The 19,434-nt window shown below is 39.1% G+C and overlaps 1 protein-coding gene across 4 annotated transcripts in view; it reads right to left on the reverse strand.

Moving 5' to 3' along the window:
* Positions 1–19,434, reverse strand: part of Shab (potassium voltage-gated channel shaker cognate b) — a 138,220-nt gene that overhangs the window by 62,340 nt on the left and 56,446 nt on the right. For all 4 annotated transcript variants that reach the window (XM_087350349.1, XM_087350348.1, XM_087350345.1 and 1 more), the window contains exon 2: positions 6,896–7,774. In XM_087350349.1, the coding sequence (XP_087206475.1) occupies positions 6,896–7,654 (759 nt within the window). In that variant the 5' untranslated portion in view covers positions 7,655–7,774. The remainder of the gene's footprint in view (positions 1–6,895; positions 7,775–19,434) is intronic.

Raw genomic sequence — 19,434 nt, forward strand, 5'->3', positions numbered from 1 at the left:
GTTAGTGGCCAGTAAAAGTTGTTTTTAACTTCAGGAAATATGAGCGAATTTTCCAAGCATGTTAACGTAGTGTTTTGTTTTCGGGGAATATCTAGACGCTTAATTCTAGTATAACTAAGTCACTTTAAGAAATAATAAGTTAAAAATAAAGTAAACCTGTGATTAATTAAGCACATGACATGACGCAGCAGTTGTAAAACAGCACACATTCTGAATTACGACGCTAAAGGTTAGCTTCAAAGGTAGCGAATTCCATGACCATCTGAGCAACCATCAGCTCTGAAGAACAATTCCGCTACACGCAGTGAGTTATAATTAAGAGACGCTCGCGTGAACATTTTACAGAGTTCTGTTCATTTCATCAAACAAAAAAGGCAACGTCCATTGAGTGAGGTCAATTCAGCCAGCCTTTTTATTGACTTCATAGTACGATCGGTGTGCGCACAGTGACATATTGGCTTTCACGTCCAATAATAATTTTCACTATACTCCCACGCTGTATAAACTTCATACAGAAACAGCTGTTCATGTGCAAATGATATTATTACACAAGTCACGTTTAGTTTCTGTTGAATCGTGAAATGTTTTAATGACATGTGTCCAGTGATTTAAATAAAATACGAGAGCAGAAAAATGTTGTTCAGTCAAAATGCATTTTGTTCATAAGCGTTCTCAAGTGTGTTATCTAATACTGAATATACTTCTATTAAATTTGGTATTAATTTATTTTATGCCGATTTGTGAAAGTAGTTACCTTCCCAAACTGTTTAAAATTCATTTCACGGTAATGTAAAAACTTGGTGACAGTTCAGACTCCTACGGAGACAAAAATTGTTATCGTGTGGTATATATTGACAGACGTTTAAGAAGTGCTTAGAACCTCAGTCATCAAGTTCATCCGTAAAACCCTAAGAATATTTACCGCACTAAACGGTGCGACATTCCAGAAGACAGACATCTTCAAGGACCGTTTCAGAGGTACTTGGCCTTATGATGGGGGCAGCAAGTACCTCCGAAACGTCGATAACCTTCTACCAGACTACACGGCGTTACAAACTAGAAGACAGCAATCTTCATATTCTTCACTGTCTCGTATTTAGGCTATAAGTCGTGAACTAATGTTAAAAGTTGTTACATTGCATTTGAATATGTGCCAACCTGCATAACAGATTTCACTTTGAATATTCTCTATAATCTACGCCACTAATGCACTTTATAACTCCATAAAATGGCAATAAATCATTTCAGTGAACCATGATCTTTGTTGCGTTCTACGGCATACGATAATAGGCGACAGGTGCGAATACATTACCCCGGGTGAGATTCAAAGTTCTCGCCGAGGTGACGCTGTCACAACAGAAGAACAAAGAAGTCATACATTGGCCTACTTCAGATTTAAAGTCTGGCCACTTTTATTAACGATGCATATAAAATGATTCCTGAGAAATCCATTTTAAATACACCGACAAAGTTCAAAGCTGTGCTATGTGGGGCATTACCAGTGTGACACAATATAACCAACCCACTTGATTGATAAATGATGAAGGACCTATGATAGCGATATTATATGACCCGCATGCTTGGACTGTTTGGAATGTTGGTGAAATACAGTCACATTTCTGAGTCACGGATATCCAAATTTTGCCCCATTTGATACTGAAAACCTTGAGGCATATTAAGCAACTAATGTAACTATTCAGACAAAGTAATTAAGTACGGCAAGACCTGAGGCCCCATACAATAAGTGACACGGACTTCCTGGACGAAAATCGTGTCAGTATTTGTCGCATATTATTTTACAATACCATATCAAGTACTTAATTTATTTTCCACTTATTTGTTGAGAACTTTATAACGCTGTTTTTAAAACATAACCGTGTTTAGGTTTTTGTAAAACGGACTTTTTAGAAGTTTGATTATCTCGAACATCTACATTTATTGGACATGAAGGTTCATTACGTCTTCACAGAAGCCCACCATTCGTGTCACATAAATATAGTCCACACTCTCATACATTATATATTTAAGATTCTTCTTAATAGTATCCTCTCACGTATATCAAAGTACCTTCCCTCCATATTATTCATCTAAAAATCTGGATACATTTCTCGTTTCTCCAATTTCTGGTACATGCAGCGTCAAAATTGTGTAACTTGATAATATCATATATCTGGCACAAGATATAAAACGTCTTGTTACGCAATTTTCTTCAGCATCCTGTTATGGTAAATACATTAAGAAAACAAAACTGTGGAAAAAGACAGTATGAAAGAAATTCAATTTCTCTCCGCATATAACCGTGAATTATTATCTTCATACACTATCTCGCCTTCATTTGGATACATCTGGGTTTCTGGAGTAGGCCTACTGAGAAAATGCCAAGTCCGTCACTGATTATATGATAAATGGTTCACGACTCTTTGTGCCGAAAGGAAGTCTCTAAAAAAAGCAAGCCGTGGTTAGAGATCAAATCTGGAAGAAGAATGAAAGATGAAATCTTAAACCGTATTAACTCAGAGGGACCTGGTGCCACGCCTTCGATCCAGCGGTCCTCAAACTGTGTCAACCGGAAACTTTAGGTCTACAAAGTCGATAAAACTTGCAACTTTTTGTAGGAGGAGGTTGGCATTTATGCGATAATTTCCATCCTTCACATTTGACCTTAGACTGACCTTTCAGTTTAAGAAAGATCTTTGAATGCCTTTAGCGAGTTAAGTTCACTAGAGAAACATGATCTGTCTGATTAACAGCCGAAGGATTTCTGTCAATTGAGAGGCCAAACGAGAACGGCGTGCAATTTTCGAGTCCACAGAATTGTTAAAATTACTGTAATCATGTATTTGGTGTTGCTATGTCTTTGCCAAACTAATTACTTCATTAGATGTAGAAACCTGATAAGCTGCATACAAAGGAGGTGGTCTACATTTTTTCAAGAATCTAGACCCTATATACAACGTAATTTCGTAAGAATAGGAATTTCACTACATTCATAAGAATGCTAACGTCGGTAAAATGATTTGCCATCAAAACCACGAAAGTTGCCAAATTACATTACAAATTTAACCCAAATCCGATATTATAGTAAAGCGGATCGACCAATTCTCAGTTCTCGACATCTAATCTGGCCTCATGGATATCTAATTGTGGTCATGACACTGGAAGTATCGTTACAAATTACGTTAATATCTCTAACTACTTTCTCACGAAGGTCCAGATTGATTACAAAATTGTTGTCTTCTGGGTTGTTGCGCAATGTGTAGTCTGGAAGAAGTTTACCAACGTTTCAGAGGTCCCTGCTGCCTCCATCATCAGGGAGATAAAAGCGATGGAAAACTTCTACCAGACTAAACGGGGCAACAACCCAGAAGACATTTATCTGCTGGACCTTAAATTTATGGGGAGTACGAAAATTCCAAAAGCCTCGCCTTCTTACAAACTTTCAGAGATACACGTCAGATTACTACGAAGTTAATATTTCCGCCTGGCAGCAGATACATGGGCAAAATTACTCAAAGGCCTTCCTGTTATCGTGTAGGCCTACATAAAGGTTTTTAATTGGCATAGATAGAAGCTCACGGTTGGATTCTTCTGGTTATGTAAACTTCTTTCACAGACTCTTAAAGACAGAGTTTCTCGTTCTGTTCCCGCAAGGGGGGGAGGGGGGTGAGAGGATACCACCCATATCGAAAGTAGCGATTTTTTGTCTTATTATTATTTACTGGTAGGTTCGCCTGTCTGCAAGAACCATGTATTGTCATACAGCGAATGGCCGTAAGCGATGATGGAACTTCCAGCTACAATATACTGGACATTAATTCCTGAAACATTAACGAAGATTCAGCAAAGCCAGTTAGCTCGGCGATACCAAATGTGTCTCGTCCTGAGCAAGTTTCTCGGATTGAAGGAAATACTAGGCCCACCTAATAAACTTCTGCATTAATTTAAACGACTTCAGATTTCGACACTTGCGTACAAATTTCTACGAAAATATGACATTTACAGAATCATAATCTCACCCATCCTGTACACTTGCCAATGTGGAGCTGTGGAAGTCATAAAGCAACATGCCTCAGTCCCGTTACCAGACATTTCCGACTCTTAAAATCTTACGCAACGTCAGAACAGAGCATAAAACTGAATTTTGAATACAAAACGTCCGTTGTTACTTATAAAAGAACCGTCTAGTTCGTTATATTCACATATAAACTTGTTACACTTCCTCCTATGACAGCAAAAGGGAAAAAAATACACATAACCTTTTATCTTTCATTTTATTTATAAACAAGCCAGAAACTCGCGAATTCACAAACCAGAAAACTTCCTATAACTGTCTTTGTCAAACATCATAACCGTCTCTCAGATTTTTTTTTTAACTAAAATATGACGTTTTAAAATTATGTATTCATTCTCTAATAAGCCACGGGTAACCATGGGGCAACAATAGGTAGAAGTCCTTAATAGGTTATGCATTGTTGAGACCATTTACGTCTCCCATAAGCTTCTTGGCTCTAGTTTCACGAAATGATTAATTATATATCAGTGTAGGTGTAGGGAACATTGTCATTCACGAGGATATCACACAAAAATCCTTTATAAACTTCAAATTATCGTATTCCATCACATCAGTAATTACTGAGGCACTTGATCAGGTATGCAACTAAATTTATAGAGAAAGAGATAACGATACAATTGTAACTGCTGTCAATTCCCAGTTTAATCATAGAAATAACTCCATAGCCACAGAAGGGAAAAGGATAACAATTTAACACTGACGTATTGCCAACACCCACGTATGATTATGACAACAAACACCTAACGTGTACTGATCCAGGGCAATGCCACCAAGATAAAACTGCGAGATTCCTGTTTTGACAATGACGGAGTCTTTGCCCCTTTTAAAATTCCATTTTACTTGACAATTCCTAAAAGTAAACAGACATATAAAAGAAACATTTCAATGATTTGGGTACCAATGTCAATGTTATTGCTTGATATAAGCAACAAATAAAGTAATTAAAAAAATTGGCTTCTAATCATTTTTGTCTCACAATCGGAATGTACGGAAGAATGTAAAAGGCTATACAATAGCTAATAAATCCTTCGATAATGAGGCAAAGTTGACAGTACAAATTTAAAATTACACTCATGAAGAATTTACAAACGACATTCCAGTTATGTGACCTATCACATCATTAAAAACTTTCATATTCCCTTCTGCCCATAAGGGGTCAGCAGTGGCCGCGCGGTCTGAGGCGTGGGCCTTGTGCCGTTTGGTCGCTGGGACCGTGGGTTCGAATCCCACTCACGCCATGGATGTTTGTTGTGCTGTCCTGTGTACAGGTAGAGGCCTTGCGACGGGCCGATCCCTCGTCCAAGGAGTCCTACCGAATGTCTACAGATCGAGCCAACGAAAAGTTGGGACCCGCAGTGCTCAGGCACTTGAAGAACGGGTCGTTCCCAGTATCCCAGTTCTGTCTATAAACCTAAAGATTAAAATATTAAGAAGTAAAATTGTGTCGTTTGGCGTGCAACTTATAATTTCGCCTTCATTTAAGAATACAGATTTATGAACACAACATCAAGTGATACAGAATGCAGCATGACGTACTGTATCAGATTTGTTTAAATTCCAAAGTTCATCGGCCATTTTATAGTATATTTCGATATATTTTCATATAAAAATGCCGAGACTTCAGTTCCATCACGCATGTCCGTATATAAAATGTTAACATTTGCTAATGGATTAGCTTCCTCCCTCCATCACCTCCCTCGTGGCTGGATCGAACACGCAATATTTCATGATCTGAAGCCAGTACAATAAAATTACTGTCGCAGACACTCGTCCGAGATAACAGCATCTCATTCAATCAATTCGTTTACTTTTCAAAATGAATAATACAATATATGTGTCAAATATGAATTGTTTATATAGGTATTATCCGTATTCCACAGATGTCTGCGAAATATTCCTTCAATATGCGTTTAAGTGCAAATTCAAATTCATCAAATATTTTTGTAGTTCATTTAGCTACACTGACAAAAACTCACATTATGTGGAGTCGAATGATGAATGAATAATGATCAAAGAATTGTAAATTTTATGGAAAAACGCGGTGATGGCTACATGAAGGTACTACCCCGGAATGTGCCGAAGACCAGATCAAAAACGCCGGTCGCCTGGTCGAAGTTTGAACCCAGAAGCTTCCGAACACCAAGCAGGTACCGGTAAAAGTTATTTTCCGTGCAGCCCTAAAAGACAGGCTCATTCATCGTTACGTAGTTCTAAGCTCTGTTCACACAAGTCTGTTCTTTCAGATCGTTTACGTGTTCCCGTGACGTCAATTTTAGCGTCACAGATATTGCTTCATTTGCTTAAAGGGCTGAAGCAGCATCTGGGAGCTTCTGATTTTATAAAATCCACAAACCAGGAAGTACTAGCCTATATAGGACTACTGAGAACATTATTTCTGTGCAGACGATTGCACCACGCTTTCACACAGAAATGAAGGCGATGTAAATATTTCAGTGGAACGTAGCAGTGTGAGACTTTATGGACCAAAGCAACGTACGCCTTATGTTTTTAATTTCATCTGCGCGTTGGTACAGGCTCAATTATAAAAGTAAATTAAAACGTTTAGGGACTGTGCCTAAAATTATGTAAAAGCAGGCTATATAAATAGTACTTTTAGAAAAAGTTTATTTTCTGCTCGCTTTGATGTGCACGAGCCGGATGGAAGATTTAAACTTGAAAAATAAAATTGTACGGAGGTAGAGCCTGGCAATATTTTATTCGAGAGGAGAGGCGCTGTGTCCCGCAAATGGCTCAGGGTTGTCTTACGCAATTCGTACACGTAAACGGTACGAAACGCACTACTGACCTTGTCGTCCCACTTACCCTGGCGGCGATGGACGTGGTGGGTTTCTCCAGCAGATCCCAGAGCCACTTCTGGTACTGCGCGCACTTCCCCTCGCCGAACTCCTCCTCCTCCCTCTGCCGGAGAGACTCGGCCTCTTTGCGCATCTCCTCGTGAACGTGCTCCTTCCTCTGGTGGTACTTGTGCTGGCAGCAAGACTCCAGATACAGCTCGTCCACGCCCCAGTACTCTAAGTCGTCACTAAACGCGAGCACACACATCTCGTCCACCAAATGCAACTTGCCGGTGCGGTAGAAGTTGAGAATGGAACTGAAGGACTTAGGGTGACGGTCGAAGAAGTACTCGTTGTCGATGAGGGAATAATCGTCGCAGAGTTCACTGATGGTTTCGTGGGTGTTGCAGTCTCGAAGTCGTCCCAGACGCGTATGCGGGAGTCTCTCCAGCGTCCGCCACAGCACTTCGTGTTTGACACCCCCCACATTTATACATACCCGACGATTCAACGCCTTGGAACGCATAATCATAAAGGGTTCCGGAGGAAGTGACGACATGGAGCGAGAATGGGCCCGATGTTGTTGCATGTTGAGCGGCAGCGGGGGTGGGGGTGGGGGCGGCGGGAGAGGCGGGGAAGACATGGGGAAAGGTGCGTATCGCACCTCCTTGGTGCTTCCTCCGCCCCCACTGCCGCCTCCAGCGTCGTCTCCCCCGGTGGTATTGTTGGGAAGATCTCCGAGTTCCCAACGAACTCCCACTCCATCCCCCTCCCTGTCGCCCACCATGGACGGGACCGGCTGTTTGTTCTGGAGGTGAAAGCTGTTGCTAGAGGTGGAGGCAGGCCGCGCCCGAACTCATCCCCCGCCAGACTCACTCTCACCGCCGGTCCTCTGCCACATCGTGATCTGCAACAAGAAAATTGCTATCAAGCCTTAACCCGTCTGAGGTGCATGGTTCGAATCATCATCCAGGCACCACGTGTTCTGAGCTTTCTGGCAGTGAATCCCACGCAGGCTACAAAAGCTTCATCAATCAACAGCGAATATCCTCACATTCGACGCTATATATTCCGAGCTACTAAAAAGTGTCGTTAAATAAATAAAGCAAAGAATTAATAATTCAGGCATTTGGCAGGTTTCCTTGGACAAAGTGTTAACCTTAATCCATTGAAAGGCTTCTTCTTACGCAGGACATTAAAATCTAGAAGGTAACGTACGCCGGATTCAAACTAGTTACTTAAGGTTTCGAGAGACATAAGAACAAGCGATCTGAGGCAGCGAGACTTTATCCTACTGACTAAATATTGCATGTGTGTACATATTTCGCATGTAAAATTACAATAATTCAACAGTTGTCATTATTGATGTAAAATATCTCGTAGCGTGACCATGTTCTTAAAAAATATTACCGCAATAAAATATCTATAATTTTTAAGATCTGAACATCAAGTTCACAAGTATCATAATGGCGTGACTTACGATCCTCATAACACGTTCGCGAAAGTAGATGCGTCTTTACTTCTGACTTATTCGGACTCAAGAGCAAAGAAATTGATCAAATAATTAATCAATTGTTTTTGTACACTCACTAATCTTTCATATTTTTAATGTTTGTCTACTACGCGTTTCAACATCTGTATAAAATTGTCTGTTATTCAGGCATAACACTATAACGTTTCACCACCCCTAAAACAAAACATAGAAAGGAGAGTTGTCGTTGAAGTTAATTCCTCCTCATCATCAATTCAGAGTGAATACTTTTTCGGTCCATTCTATGGGGCATCATAATTGTCCTATAGCAACCGCCAGGGTTTCCTCTAGCTTTCTTTCGTTACGTGCGGCCAATACAACGTAACCACGTTTAGAATATGGAGACGCTAAATATTAAAGACCTATAACAATGTTCGTTTCAGTGTGCGTTCATCCAGTCAACTTCGTTTGCTTTTACCCCAGTTAATTCAAATCTCGAAAGGTCCTACTCCATGAATATATGTTATATGTATATTTCGCGGCCGCCACTCCCCCCCCCCCCCGGGGGGGGGGCACAGACGAAGGGAACGCTGGGAGGTTTGAAATCAATAACAGCTCAAACACAGGAACAATGTTGAAAGCAAAGTACGTGGCAGCTAAGACAAAAACTATACTGGCACCTGAGGAAAATAAAAGTGCTAGATAAATCTGGAATTTATATTTCTCCTTAGCTCATTTAACAAAGCTTTATCAACTATAGAAACTATATACGGTTTAATGAAAGTACGGGATCGAATTAGGAATGTGTAAGGCTGTGAATAAAAGTACCCCATTTTAAAGCAACGTTAAATAATTATTTTATTTTATTAAATTATAATTTCAGGTACGGCACATTCCAAAGACAGTCATTTTACATAATAATAATAATAATAATAATCTTATATAATGATGATGATAATCCACATATTGTCAACTTTACACTGCTGATGGAACATTACAAAAACATTAAATCGATCAGGAGCAGACATGAAACATGGCATGTGGCTTATAAACTTTTCAAAATGGACGTATTTACCGGGTTGCGTGAATGAATGGCGGGTGCCACACAATGTCTGTGAATGGAGAAAAATACCCCAAAGCATACTTCCCATATACAGGCTTCCCTTCATTCAGTGTTTTTGTGTTGTAGTGTGAATGGCCAGACTCAGCTCGGCATCTGCTCTGGACGGGGGAGGGGGGTGTATTGTTGTTCGTGAGCCTGGGGTCAAGATCACATTAATCACACTACACGCAGCAGCTGAAACGTGAAGCGAAACATAAAAAAATACGAAACGTTTCACGTTCTAAACTAATCGGGCATTAAATACGCTACGGGGCCTGCACACTAACGCAACTCTTCACAGAGGCAGTGGTAACTATGTACACCACTTGCATTACGTTAAGATATTTCAGGTTCTCACTTCGTCGAGTACGAAAATGGCTGTCTTCTGGGATGTTGCGCCGTGCAGTCTCTTAGAAGTTGACCGACGTTTCACAGGTGTTGTTGCCTCCATCATCAAGGCCCTGATTTTGTCACATGTACATATTCAACTTCACTGACATCCATTTTTTATTCACAGGCCTTCCAAGTTGCCCCTCGTCATGAAGATTCAAGATAAAACTTGTGCATTTATTACTTTCTCATACACACTAACTTACCCTAAAACAACATTCCACATTCATTAAAGATTTCAACAAATTTAACAAAATCTTAAGCGAACGATTAAAAAGTGACAAATTATTTTGTTAAAGGCAATTATGTAATAGGCCCATGTAAATCTGTTTCTTATAAAAGGTTAGCAAATTATCCTCGTCTGTAGGCAGACAGCCCGCGAGTGAGTAGTAAAGCGTAAAGGACAACGAAAAATTAAGGGTGACCCCAGGCAGTAAAACAAAGTCTAGATTACAAATCCCCCCTGACAGGTTAACAGGATGATATTGACACCCCTGGATAGGGAGAGAGTTGAAAAACTTCTTGTCATTTACCCTGCCCCCTGCCGGCGAGAAGGATTCGTAACACTCGATTAAACTTAAGTGGCCTGATCGTACTCAGCACATCAGAAGAGTATACACTTCCCTGACAAGTAGTTTTGTCGTACTTAACCGTCACGCGTCGCACCAAATGATCTAAACTTCTTACAGTTTAACTGGATTATATTGCTTTTGGTAGTACGGTCTAGAAATTAATACTCAGCTGCGAATTTACAGTCGGAAGTTAATAAATTAAAAGTGATAGTCGATCTGCAAGCATATCGACACATGATTATTCACATTTCACACATAGCTACAGAGCAGTTTGCAGTTGACTGAAAAATTGTTTGATTAATTCTTAGGTTATTTTATAACACTGTTTTAGCTATATAAGTTATACAACGACGATACTATTCTGGGTTTCGGCGCCCTGGTCGTTCTGATGATGGAAGCAGCAAGAATCTTTGAAACGTTGGAACACTTCTACCACACTACACAGCGCAGTAACTGAGAAGTGTGTATTTTGACGCGCAATAGCACGATGCAGATGCAAGCTGTACTGCCGACGTTTCGGAAACTTTAACTGGTTCAATATTGAAGGCAAAATGTTTAAACAAAGGTTCCTCCCGGTGTTTTCACTACAGGCACAAAGTCGAAGGAGATTGCTGCGTTTGATTCGTCGACAGCCAATGGGAAATGAAGGAGGAAAACAGATCTTCAAAGGGCCGAGTTGTTTCTGTCGGGTGGAGATTGAAAAAATACGGAATGTCTGGAAACTTGTAAGGTTCAGGAAGAGAAAGATATTAACGTAAAGATACGAAGAGTGGGTTGGGTGTGTCCTAGAAATAATTGGACCAAATCTTATTGGGGTGGGACAGCTGTATCGGACACTGAAGTAGAGCCTGTAGATTGAGTAACTTTCTTATAGTATTATTTTAAAACGATCAAGTTCATTATAGGTGTTCTGATGATGTGTGGAAAGAGCATTATAGACACTAAATTATGTTAGTTTCATGAGCAACGCGGAATTTGATGAGATGAGAGATTATAAATAAATCTTTAATTTTTCGAGTCTGTGTTTTAAACAATGAACATGACGGCGACAGAAATATGTGACGTTGTGATTAAAAGAGGTATTGTAACGTCGGATTAAAACGATTTGTTTTATAACATAGAAGGTTTGGATTTAATTAATATCAGCTTGAAGTTATTAACGCAATTTCGTACTTTCCAAATTAACATTAATAATTACATCCATTCGATCCAGAGGTTCTGAACCTTTCCTAGATATATGGCCACATTTAGTTTTTATGGACTCGCGGCCCCAAGATTTTAAATGAAGCCAACTTACTGAAAAATCATGGCAGTTTATTAAAAATGTCATCACTTTATACAAACAAGTTCACATGATGGTTAAACATTATCTATCAGACATTAGTGACATATTTGAAACGGTTTTTTTCCTCAGTAAACTTAAATTATCACGTTTAATTTTTGTTGTTGCAAATCGCTTGCATTCCTCCAAGTGCTGATAAGGGAGATGTATTTTGGTTCGGGATATGACAAGCAATTTTTAGAAAGTTGTAATTTCTCAGGGTGGCAGTATCGCCATTCACCGACAGCATTAACAAGGCTTCTTTTATGTTATGAAGAAACCACTTTTCATCATACAGAATGACACAATATTACAGAGGAATAGACACCGGCCATATAAGATCCACAGACTGGCCTCGGGTAACGAACCCCTGATTTAATCTATTAAAAGTGATAATTTCATATCAATATAAAATAAGAAGCAAAAACATGAACTATCGCAATATCTCACATAAATGTGCCATAATTTATGGTACGTTGTTGAAAATGTTTCGAAAGTTTACGCGGGCTATAACAAAAATATATTTTCAGTGTACGCGGCAACAGAGATAAGAGCTACAAATTAATGATTAAACAACGCAGAGAACCATTTGTGAATGTAATTACCACGACTAATGCAGATTTATTCCGACTGTGTACAAGTTGCACAATATAATACCATAGACTAGCGCAGTTTCCATCTTTGTAATTCGGGTTTCATACGTAATTTAATTTATACGTAAACCAGCATAATTCCCGTAGTGTTACTGCAGAAATTGGACAAGTGCTTACATTTCTCATCAATATTTATTGCTCCACAGCTCATCTTAGTCATGATCATTGGATATGTTCCGTTACTTATTACAGAAGAAAATATTAGTATTATTTCACTAAACCAGGCATATCTACCAAGAATCGAAACTAAGACAGTTCTGTGGTTGTGACCTTAGTTCCTGTAATAACCTCGCCGAAAAGAAATTCTTTTTTGTTTTTTGCACTGCTTATCGTGCTTAGTTTCCAAGACACGGAAACCACCCTCAGCAGTTTTCGAAAACAGTACACTATTTCTATGTTTTGGCCTTTCTAAAATCATCTTCTAGTTCCAAGAAATACAGATGCCAAGTTCTGTCAAATCGGTTCATCCATCTCGAGCTATAAGTGTAACACATACAGCTTTAATTTTACATATAATTCGTGATTTACCCGTATACATGTCACGTCCTTAACACCAGCTGTCCGTTAGGATAGCTGAATACATAGGTCTATATCACACAGCGGCCACTTTGTTGTACAGTCAACAAAGTCATTACCTTTAAAAGGATTTAAAAATTATCGAGGACATATCGCACAATTTCTGCTGCCTTCGCTGGTGTCAGCCCCACCTCACAATTTCAACCTGCCTATAATATTATTGGCGGTATAAAATTTAAAAGTTGAGAAGTGACATATCTAGTGACGTGATGTTCATAACAAGTTTCATAAAAATCCGTTAGAGAGGAATTCCCATGTCAGACGGACTCAAGTTTTATCTTTAGGGTACGAAAACGGTCGAATAATAAGAAAAATTAGAAAGTTATCATTTTAAGAAGCTGATATAAATAAGAAACAGAATCATATACTGGCAATAGATTCGTGTCTCTACATCTAGACTTGAGGCACCTTTATCTGTTCATAGAAAACTGATTTTTAAATTTATGAGATCGTATATTCTCACGGCGGCGAGAATGAAGATAACATATTTTAGGAAGTTGCGGCGTGTAGTATAGTAGAAGTCTTCAGACGTTTCAGAGGTGCATGTTTCCTTCATCATTAGGTCGACAAGTGCCTTTCAAATTGACCGAAACGTCAAATACAGTTAGGATAATATAACCGTGGAGTCTCGTGGATTTCTTCGGTGTCTTCATATCTTTCCCTGCCAGTTCTACAATTCATAAACATCTTCAATCTTCAAGACTCTCAACAGATGTGCGAGACTTACAGGGAAACAAGACGTCAGAAGAGTAATTCTTGTCGTCGGATGCTCGTACTGCTGAATCATTGCCCCTAGTGAGTAACGTATAGTCTACACGCCGCTCAGATACGACAGAGAAATTGCCGCATCACTACGGCGAATTAGATAGGCGTCTTTCCGTGGAAAATCAGCATTCCTGCTGCGAACTTAGTTATATAGCAATAAAATCATCTTGGGCAATCAGCCGCGTTAACTGGTAGCCGTAGTAAACCGCCGTTTCGGGAACAAACTGTCCCCATCTTCAGGGTTCTGATGTGACTGGATCCTCGGAAGTCGCTATTCATCAACCCTGATCTCTGAAGATGGAGGCAATCTTTTCCTACGAAACGTTGGTATATACGTACAATTCCATATGGGATTACTGCCCGTAAGACCAACTTAGACTTCAACATTCTTAGTTATTAAATTATTTATATTTCATACAGAAGTAACTGTGGGAGGGCACATTCTCATTTGGTTTCCTCAAAGGAACTGCAGAGTTGAAGCAAATATTAGTTGCAAGAGAAGTCAGGCGCTGAGTGCAGCCTTGCATGCACTGTTATACAAACACGTATGTTCCAACTGTGACGTTGCCGACAAGCTAAATCATCTCAGAAACCATAAAGTGATTAAGAACTGGATCCAGTGTACGTCTCTTACCACATTTATAAGCACTTGTCTCTTGAATCATATTGACTGACATTTACTTTAATCATTAAAAGACCAGTGGTAACCATACACACCACCTTAATCGGGTCATGCCATAGCTTAGACAGTCAAGGGAGTATCACCTCGGAGGCCTGGAATAGTTGTCAGGTCAGTGCATGCGAGATTTGTGGTGGACAAATTGGCAATGGGACATATTTCCTCATCTGGGAGAAATACAAACGGCGCGCCAGAGGCCCATATAATCAGAGGCGTAGTCCAATACCACAGCAAAAGTAGCAATAACGACCTACTTTAACAATCAAAAACTCTGCATTATAATTTCACTACAAACAGAGATTATTTCATTAAACAGCATTAAAACTGATTTTTGTAACGGCAAAATATTGTTTTATTTCAGGTACGGACTTAATTCTTAAATATTATTTAAATGAGCTTTGTAGCCAAAGGGTTAACGGAGACTGCAGAATGTTCATTTCTAAAAGTCTTACTTCCTATACTAATAAAATACACTGAATTTTAATAATATAGCATTTCTTAATTTTTTTAATATTTCATTATCACTTACTTCAAAATTTATCCGGATAAACTTCAATAAATAATACAATCCTTGGCGTAATAGCCCTCTGAGAGCCAAAGCCGACTAGCTGACTGCTGGCCTCACGTTCACATGCCTAAGCAGAGGTGAACGATCATCCAACTAGATATAGGGTGACGTGTGGTCAGCACGACGAACCCCCAGCCATTGCTAGTTTTCCTGACCGGATTACGCTACCCATTGTAGCTCCCCAAGTTCCTCACGACGCTGGGTTGGCACCGGTCGAAAATCTCATGAGAAATTTCTTTCCCCGAGACTCGAACCAGCGCGCATTCCGTATCACCTGTCCGAAGCATTGTGCCTCAAACCGCACGGCTACGGCGCGGGAAATAAACGTCAATATTCTTCCTAAATTTTCCGAAAATGAAGTACACTATATGATACTCCCTATTATTGCCCAGGATTTCGCCAAATTTCCAGATTTTCTTTTTTGAAATGTCACACACACAAAGTGGAGAAAGCGACTTGGAATCTGCTAATTGATTTCTTTCCTTCTTGTTAGAATGTAATAAGCAGTTTGTCCTATGTCTTTTTTTTAAAATTTGTCGCTGTATTTTTCCATAGAGGTATTTTAAAGCGTCTTTATTACTTCCAGGAAGTATATAATTATATAAATTAGCTTAAAGTTACGCAACAGAGAACTTTATATGCTTCTATAAGATATTGTAGATGCGTCATATTGTGATTTATATAGTATTAAAAATATATTAAAATTAGCCGTCAATCACAATATAATATTATTAAAAGATTAAAATATCATTTTATGTTCCCTATCGAGTATTCGATTCACATGTGGAACATACACGACATGTTTCGGCTATATATAGCCATCATCAGGTGTTATGTATTTAAACTTATCACTGAATTACTGATTTTTTACTGATTTTTAATGATTTTCAGTCTTCATTTCTCTTATGATGTTCTTGTCCTTTATATTGTTTCTTCATTCGTTGTAGTATCACAGGTCACTAATATGTTTGTATTTCGTATTTCGTAGTGATGTCAATGTTTTGTATATGGACCAAGAAGTAATATCGTATCAGTATTATGAGAGATCGGAGATGTACTGTACTGTATTGGATCCAATACAATCCAATCCAATACAGTACAGTACATCTCCGATCTCTCATAATACTGATACGATATTACTTCTTGGTCCATATACAAAACATTGACATCACTACGAAATACGAAATACAAACATATTAGTGACCTGTGATACTACAACGAATGAAGAAACAATATAAAGGACAAGAACATCATAAGAGAAATGAAGACTGAAAATCATTAAAAATCAGTAAAAAATCAGTAATTCAGTGATAAGTTTAAATACATAACACCTGATGATGGCTATATATAGCCGAAACATGTCGTGTATGTTCCACATGTGAATCGAATACTCGATAGGGAACATAAAATGATATTTTAATCTTTTAATAATATTATATTGTGTTTGACGGCTAATTTTAATATATTTTTAATACTTTATATGCTTCTTACAAATTTCAATTTATTGCTGCAGCTCTACCTCTTGATTTGAATGAGTGTGAAACTTGGTCTCTCTCGAAAGAGAAAAACACTTGATTGAGGATATATAAGAACGGGGTTATGAGAAAAATATTTGGACCAAATAAGGTGGAGAAAATTGCATAATGACATGTTCAATAAGTTTTACTGTTCATCAAATAGACCACAGCTAGGTCGACAAAATCACGAAGTATGAGATGGGCGGGGCATACAGAATATATATATATATGTTTGCTTGTATGTACCACCACCACCGTTTTATTACTATTGAGTTTATTTTGGAGCTTATCGAAAGCCGAAATTTTCGAAGAAATACCTTTATAAATCTTATCCATAGACCAAAAACAGTAAGATTGGCTGTCTTCAGTGTTTTAGCGCTGTGTAGTATGGTTGTAGTTTATCGACGTTCCAGAGGTTTCCATCATCAGGACGATAAATGATCAGACTACACATTTTTAATAGGGCATTAACTAATGCTGTCTAATAACAGAAAAAAATTAGTGCACAGAAAGACAAGGTCCAAAATGGTTGCAATTTTTAACATATGTGCGTACAGATGAAGTCAACACTTCACACTGCCGAAAGTTTACTTTGAGACACAGTGTGTCTCTTTTAGCCTCGCATTTTTAAAATCTTGATATCATTCAATGCCTGTAGTTTCCAGGAATTCTGGAGGAGGAATCAATAACATGTACAAATCAATATTTTAATCAAATAGACTGTTTCTCATGGTGAAATCGTGAGGGAATGCCTCCAATTTAAATTTCAGAGTCGTAAGCAGAAATTTCTTGAAGAATACGGCGAAATTAAACATTCAGGTTGAAATTCTGCAATTTCCTTGCATGACGAAGCTTATATACTTTAAACCTGGTCCTATTGTGTGTTGCGTGTAACTGAGTAGTTCAGGCGAATAGAGGCGCAGTTAGGAGAAGTGATGAAGCCCGGTGGGGCCAGTGGGGACATCACAGCTTACCCCCTACCCCCTTATTCTGATGAGCAATACAGGTGACTCTTTTTATACACGGGAGTTGCCTTCCAGCGAATCACCGCGTATGTCGGAAACGGGAAATTTAAGATTCCCGTGGATTTTCTGAGTGATACGCCTACACCGTGAGAGGCTTAATTTGAATTCCTGTAGTCAAAATGGTAGGACAAGAAAGTGAAAATGTGCGATAGATTCTTCTGTGAACGCTGGTACACAAAAGAGCGTATAACGAGAGCCACCTGATCTCACATCACATACGTAAATCGAGCAACAAGGCTTTATTGGCAAATTGGTTACACAGTTTCGTAAGGCACTTGACAACACGTAGAAACAGAGGAACATGTTTAGAATAGACTAAATGGCGACTCGGAAAGCGATCGTGGTCTATTTTAATGCACTTGATACACGCATCGTAGTCTGAAGTCGAACCGAGAAACTATCGAATGCAAATCAGAAGCGCTAACTATTAAGTTTATCTTAACTAGCTCGATTATGGCTCCCTAAATTGCAATGTTTGTGACAAAATTCTATCGTTATACCAACATTATTTTGTAAATTTTTCGTTGTTTGAGACACTTGATCCAGGCCCACATAATGTTTCGAAAGCTGGCTCTGCTTCCATCTTCAGGTGACTGGTTGTCGTTACTTATCAAATATATCTCAGACAACAAAAATGTCCAAGATAACCTAACCACTCGACAGAACGTTTAAAAGCATTAATACTTAAGTGAGGGAAATGTGTTCGAATATTGACCAACAACTTTTCCATTATTAATTATCACTCGAGTGATATGTGATTACAGGGTGAGTATAAAGGAAATCAGAAGTTTAATGGAGTGAAAGAAATAGGGTCCAAAGTGTCTGGAACCACAAAACGGTGCACAAAGCCTGCCGTTTCAGACGAAAACGGATATGACCCCAAGGTCTGACCCACACAATCTCTCGCTAATAAATGGGAACACCCGATGGCCGAACTTGACCTGTCGCGCGCTCGAACACAGCCTTCCATACCTATACACCAGAAAAAAGCAGACACGAAATAACTTTCCTGACCGCATTAGACCATTTCACCTAGCGTCCAACACGGCCAACAGCTTGATTGATTAGAAAGATACTGTATTGACAAGAGGGGTTATATGTGCGTAAAGTGAGATGTGTGGATGACGAGAATGGCCACTTCAGCAGGATGTAGAAGGAAGTTATAATGATCAATATGCAGGTAACGACAAAACATGTTTCCCTCCCCAGTTCATACCAGGGCTGCTTTGTCTTACCATCTCAGATTCAAGATTATTCTTACTTCAAAGCGTAGTAATATACAAGGCGCGATCAGACAAAGCCGTCTTCAAAATACTGATCTCTAGTTACTACACACAGCTTCTGTTTTCCATACTGAGTCACTTCAGTCAAAAGGCCTACATACTCTCAGCTATTTGCTAAAAAGAATCTCGTCCGTTGCCTACGAGGGGAATACGCAGTAAGCAGCGATGCTGTTGGGGGAATCCTCTATGATGACACCATCATATAGAAAGACAGGCGCTAGACAACCCGCTCACGCGAAGGTAATTGACCCAGACAAATCCAATGTCGCTGGCGCTATTCCCAAAGGTCAGAGGCCAAATTCCTTACGGCGCGGCACAATTGTTATGCTATGCGTACAGTTCCTATATTTCTACGTATCACATTAATCTGTTGCTATAACAAATAACATATTTTGAACTACAACAGCTCATAAGATATGCATAGCAAACTCGAAAGCTGCAAAATGCTTTGTGCGGTAGCACCGTTACCATTTCATATATTAATCAAGCGGTGCATATGGTGAGATTTCAGGTTCTGACGACGGCGTGTATGAAGATGGCCGAGCTGCTTACTCATCGCCATAATGATGGAGGTAGCAAGGACCTCTAAAACGTCGATAAACTTCTACCAGACTACACGGCCCAACAACCCAGAAGACAGAAATC

This window comes from Zootermopsis nevadensis, unplaced genomic scaffold (assembly GCF_977971745.1).
Source record: "Zootermopsis nevadensis isolate Lab colony 2312 unplaced genomic scaffold, Znev_1.0 Znev_ptg000017l, whole genome shotgun sequence".
NCBI classification, from domain to species: Eukaryota; Metazoa; Arthropoda; class Insecta; order Blattodea; family Termopsidae; genus Zootermopsis; species Zootermopsis nevadensis.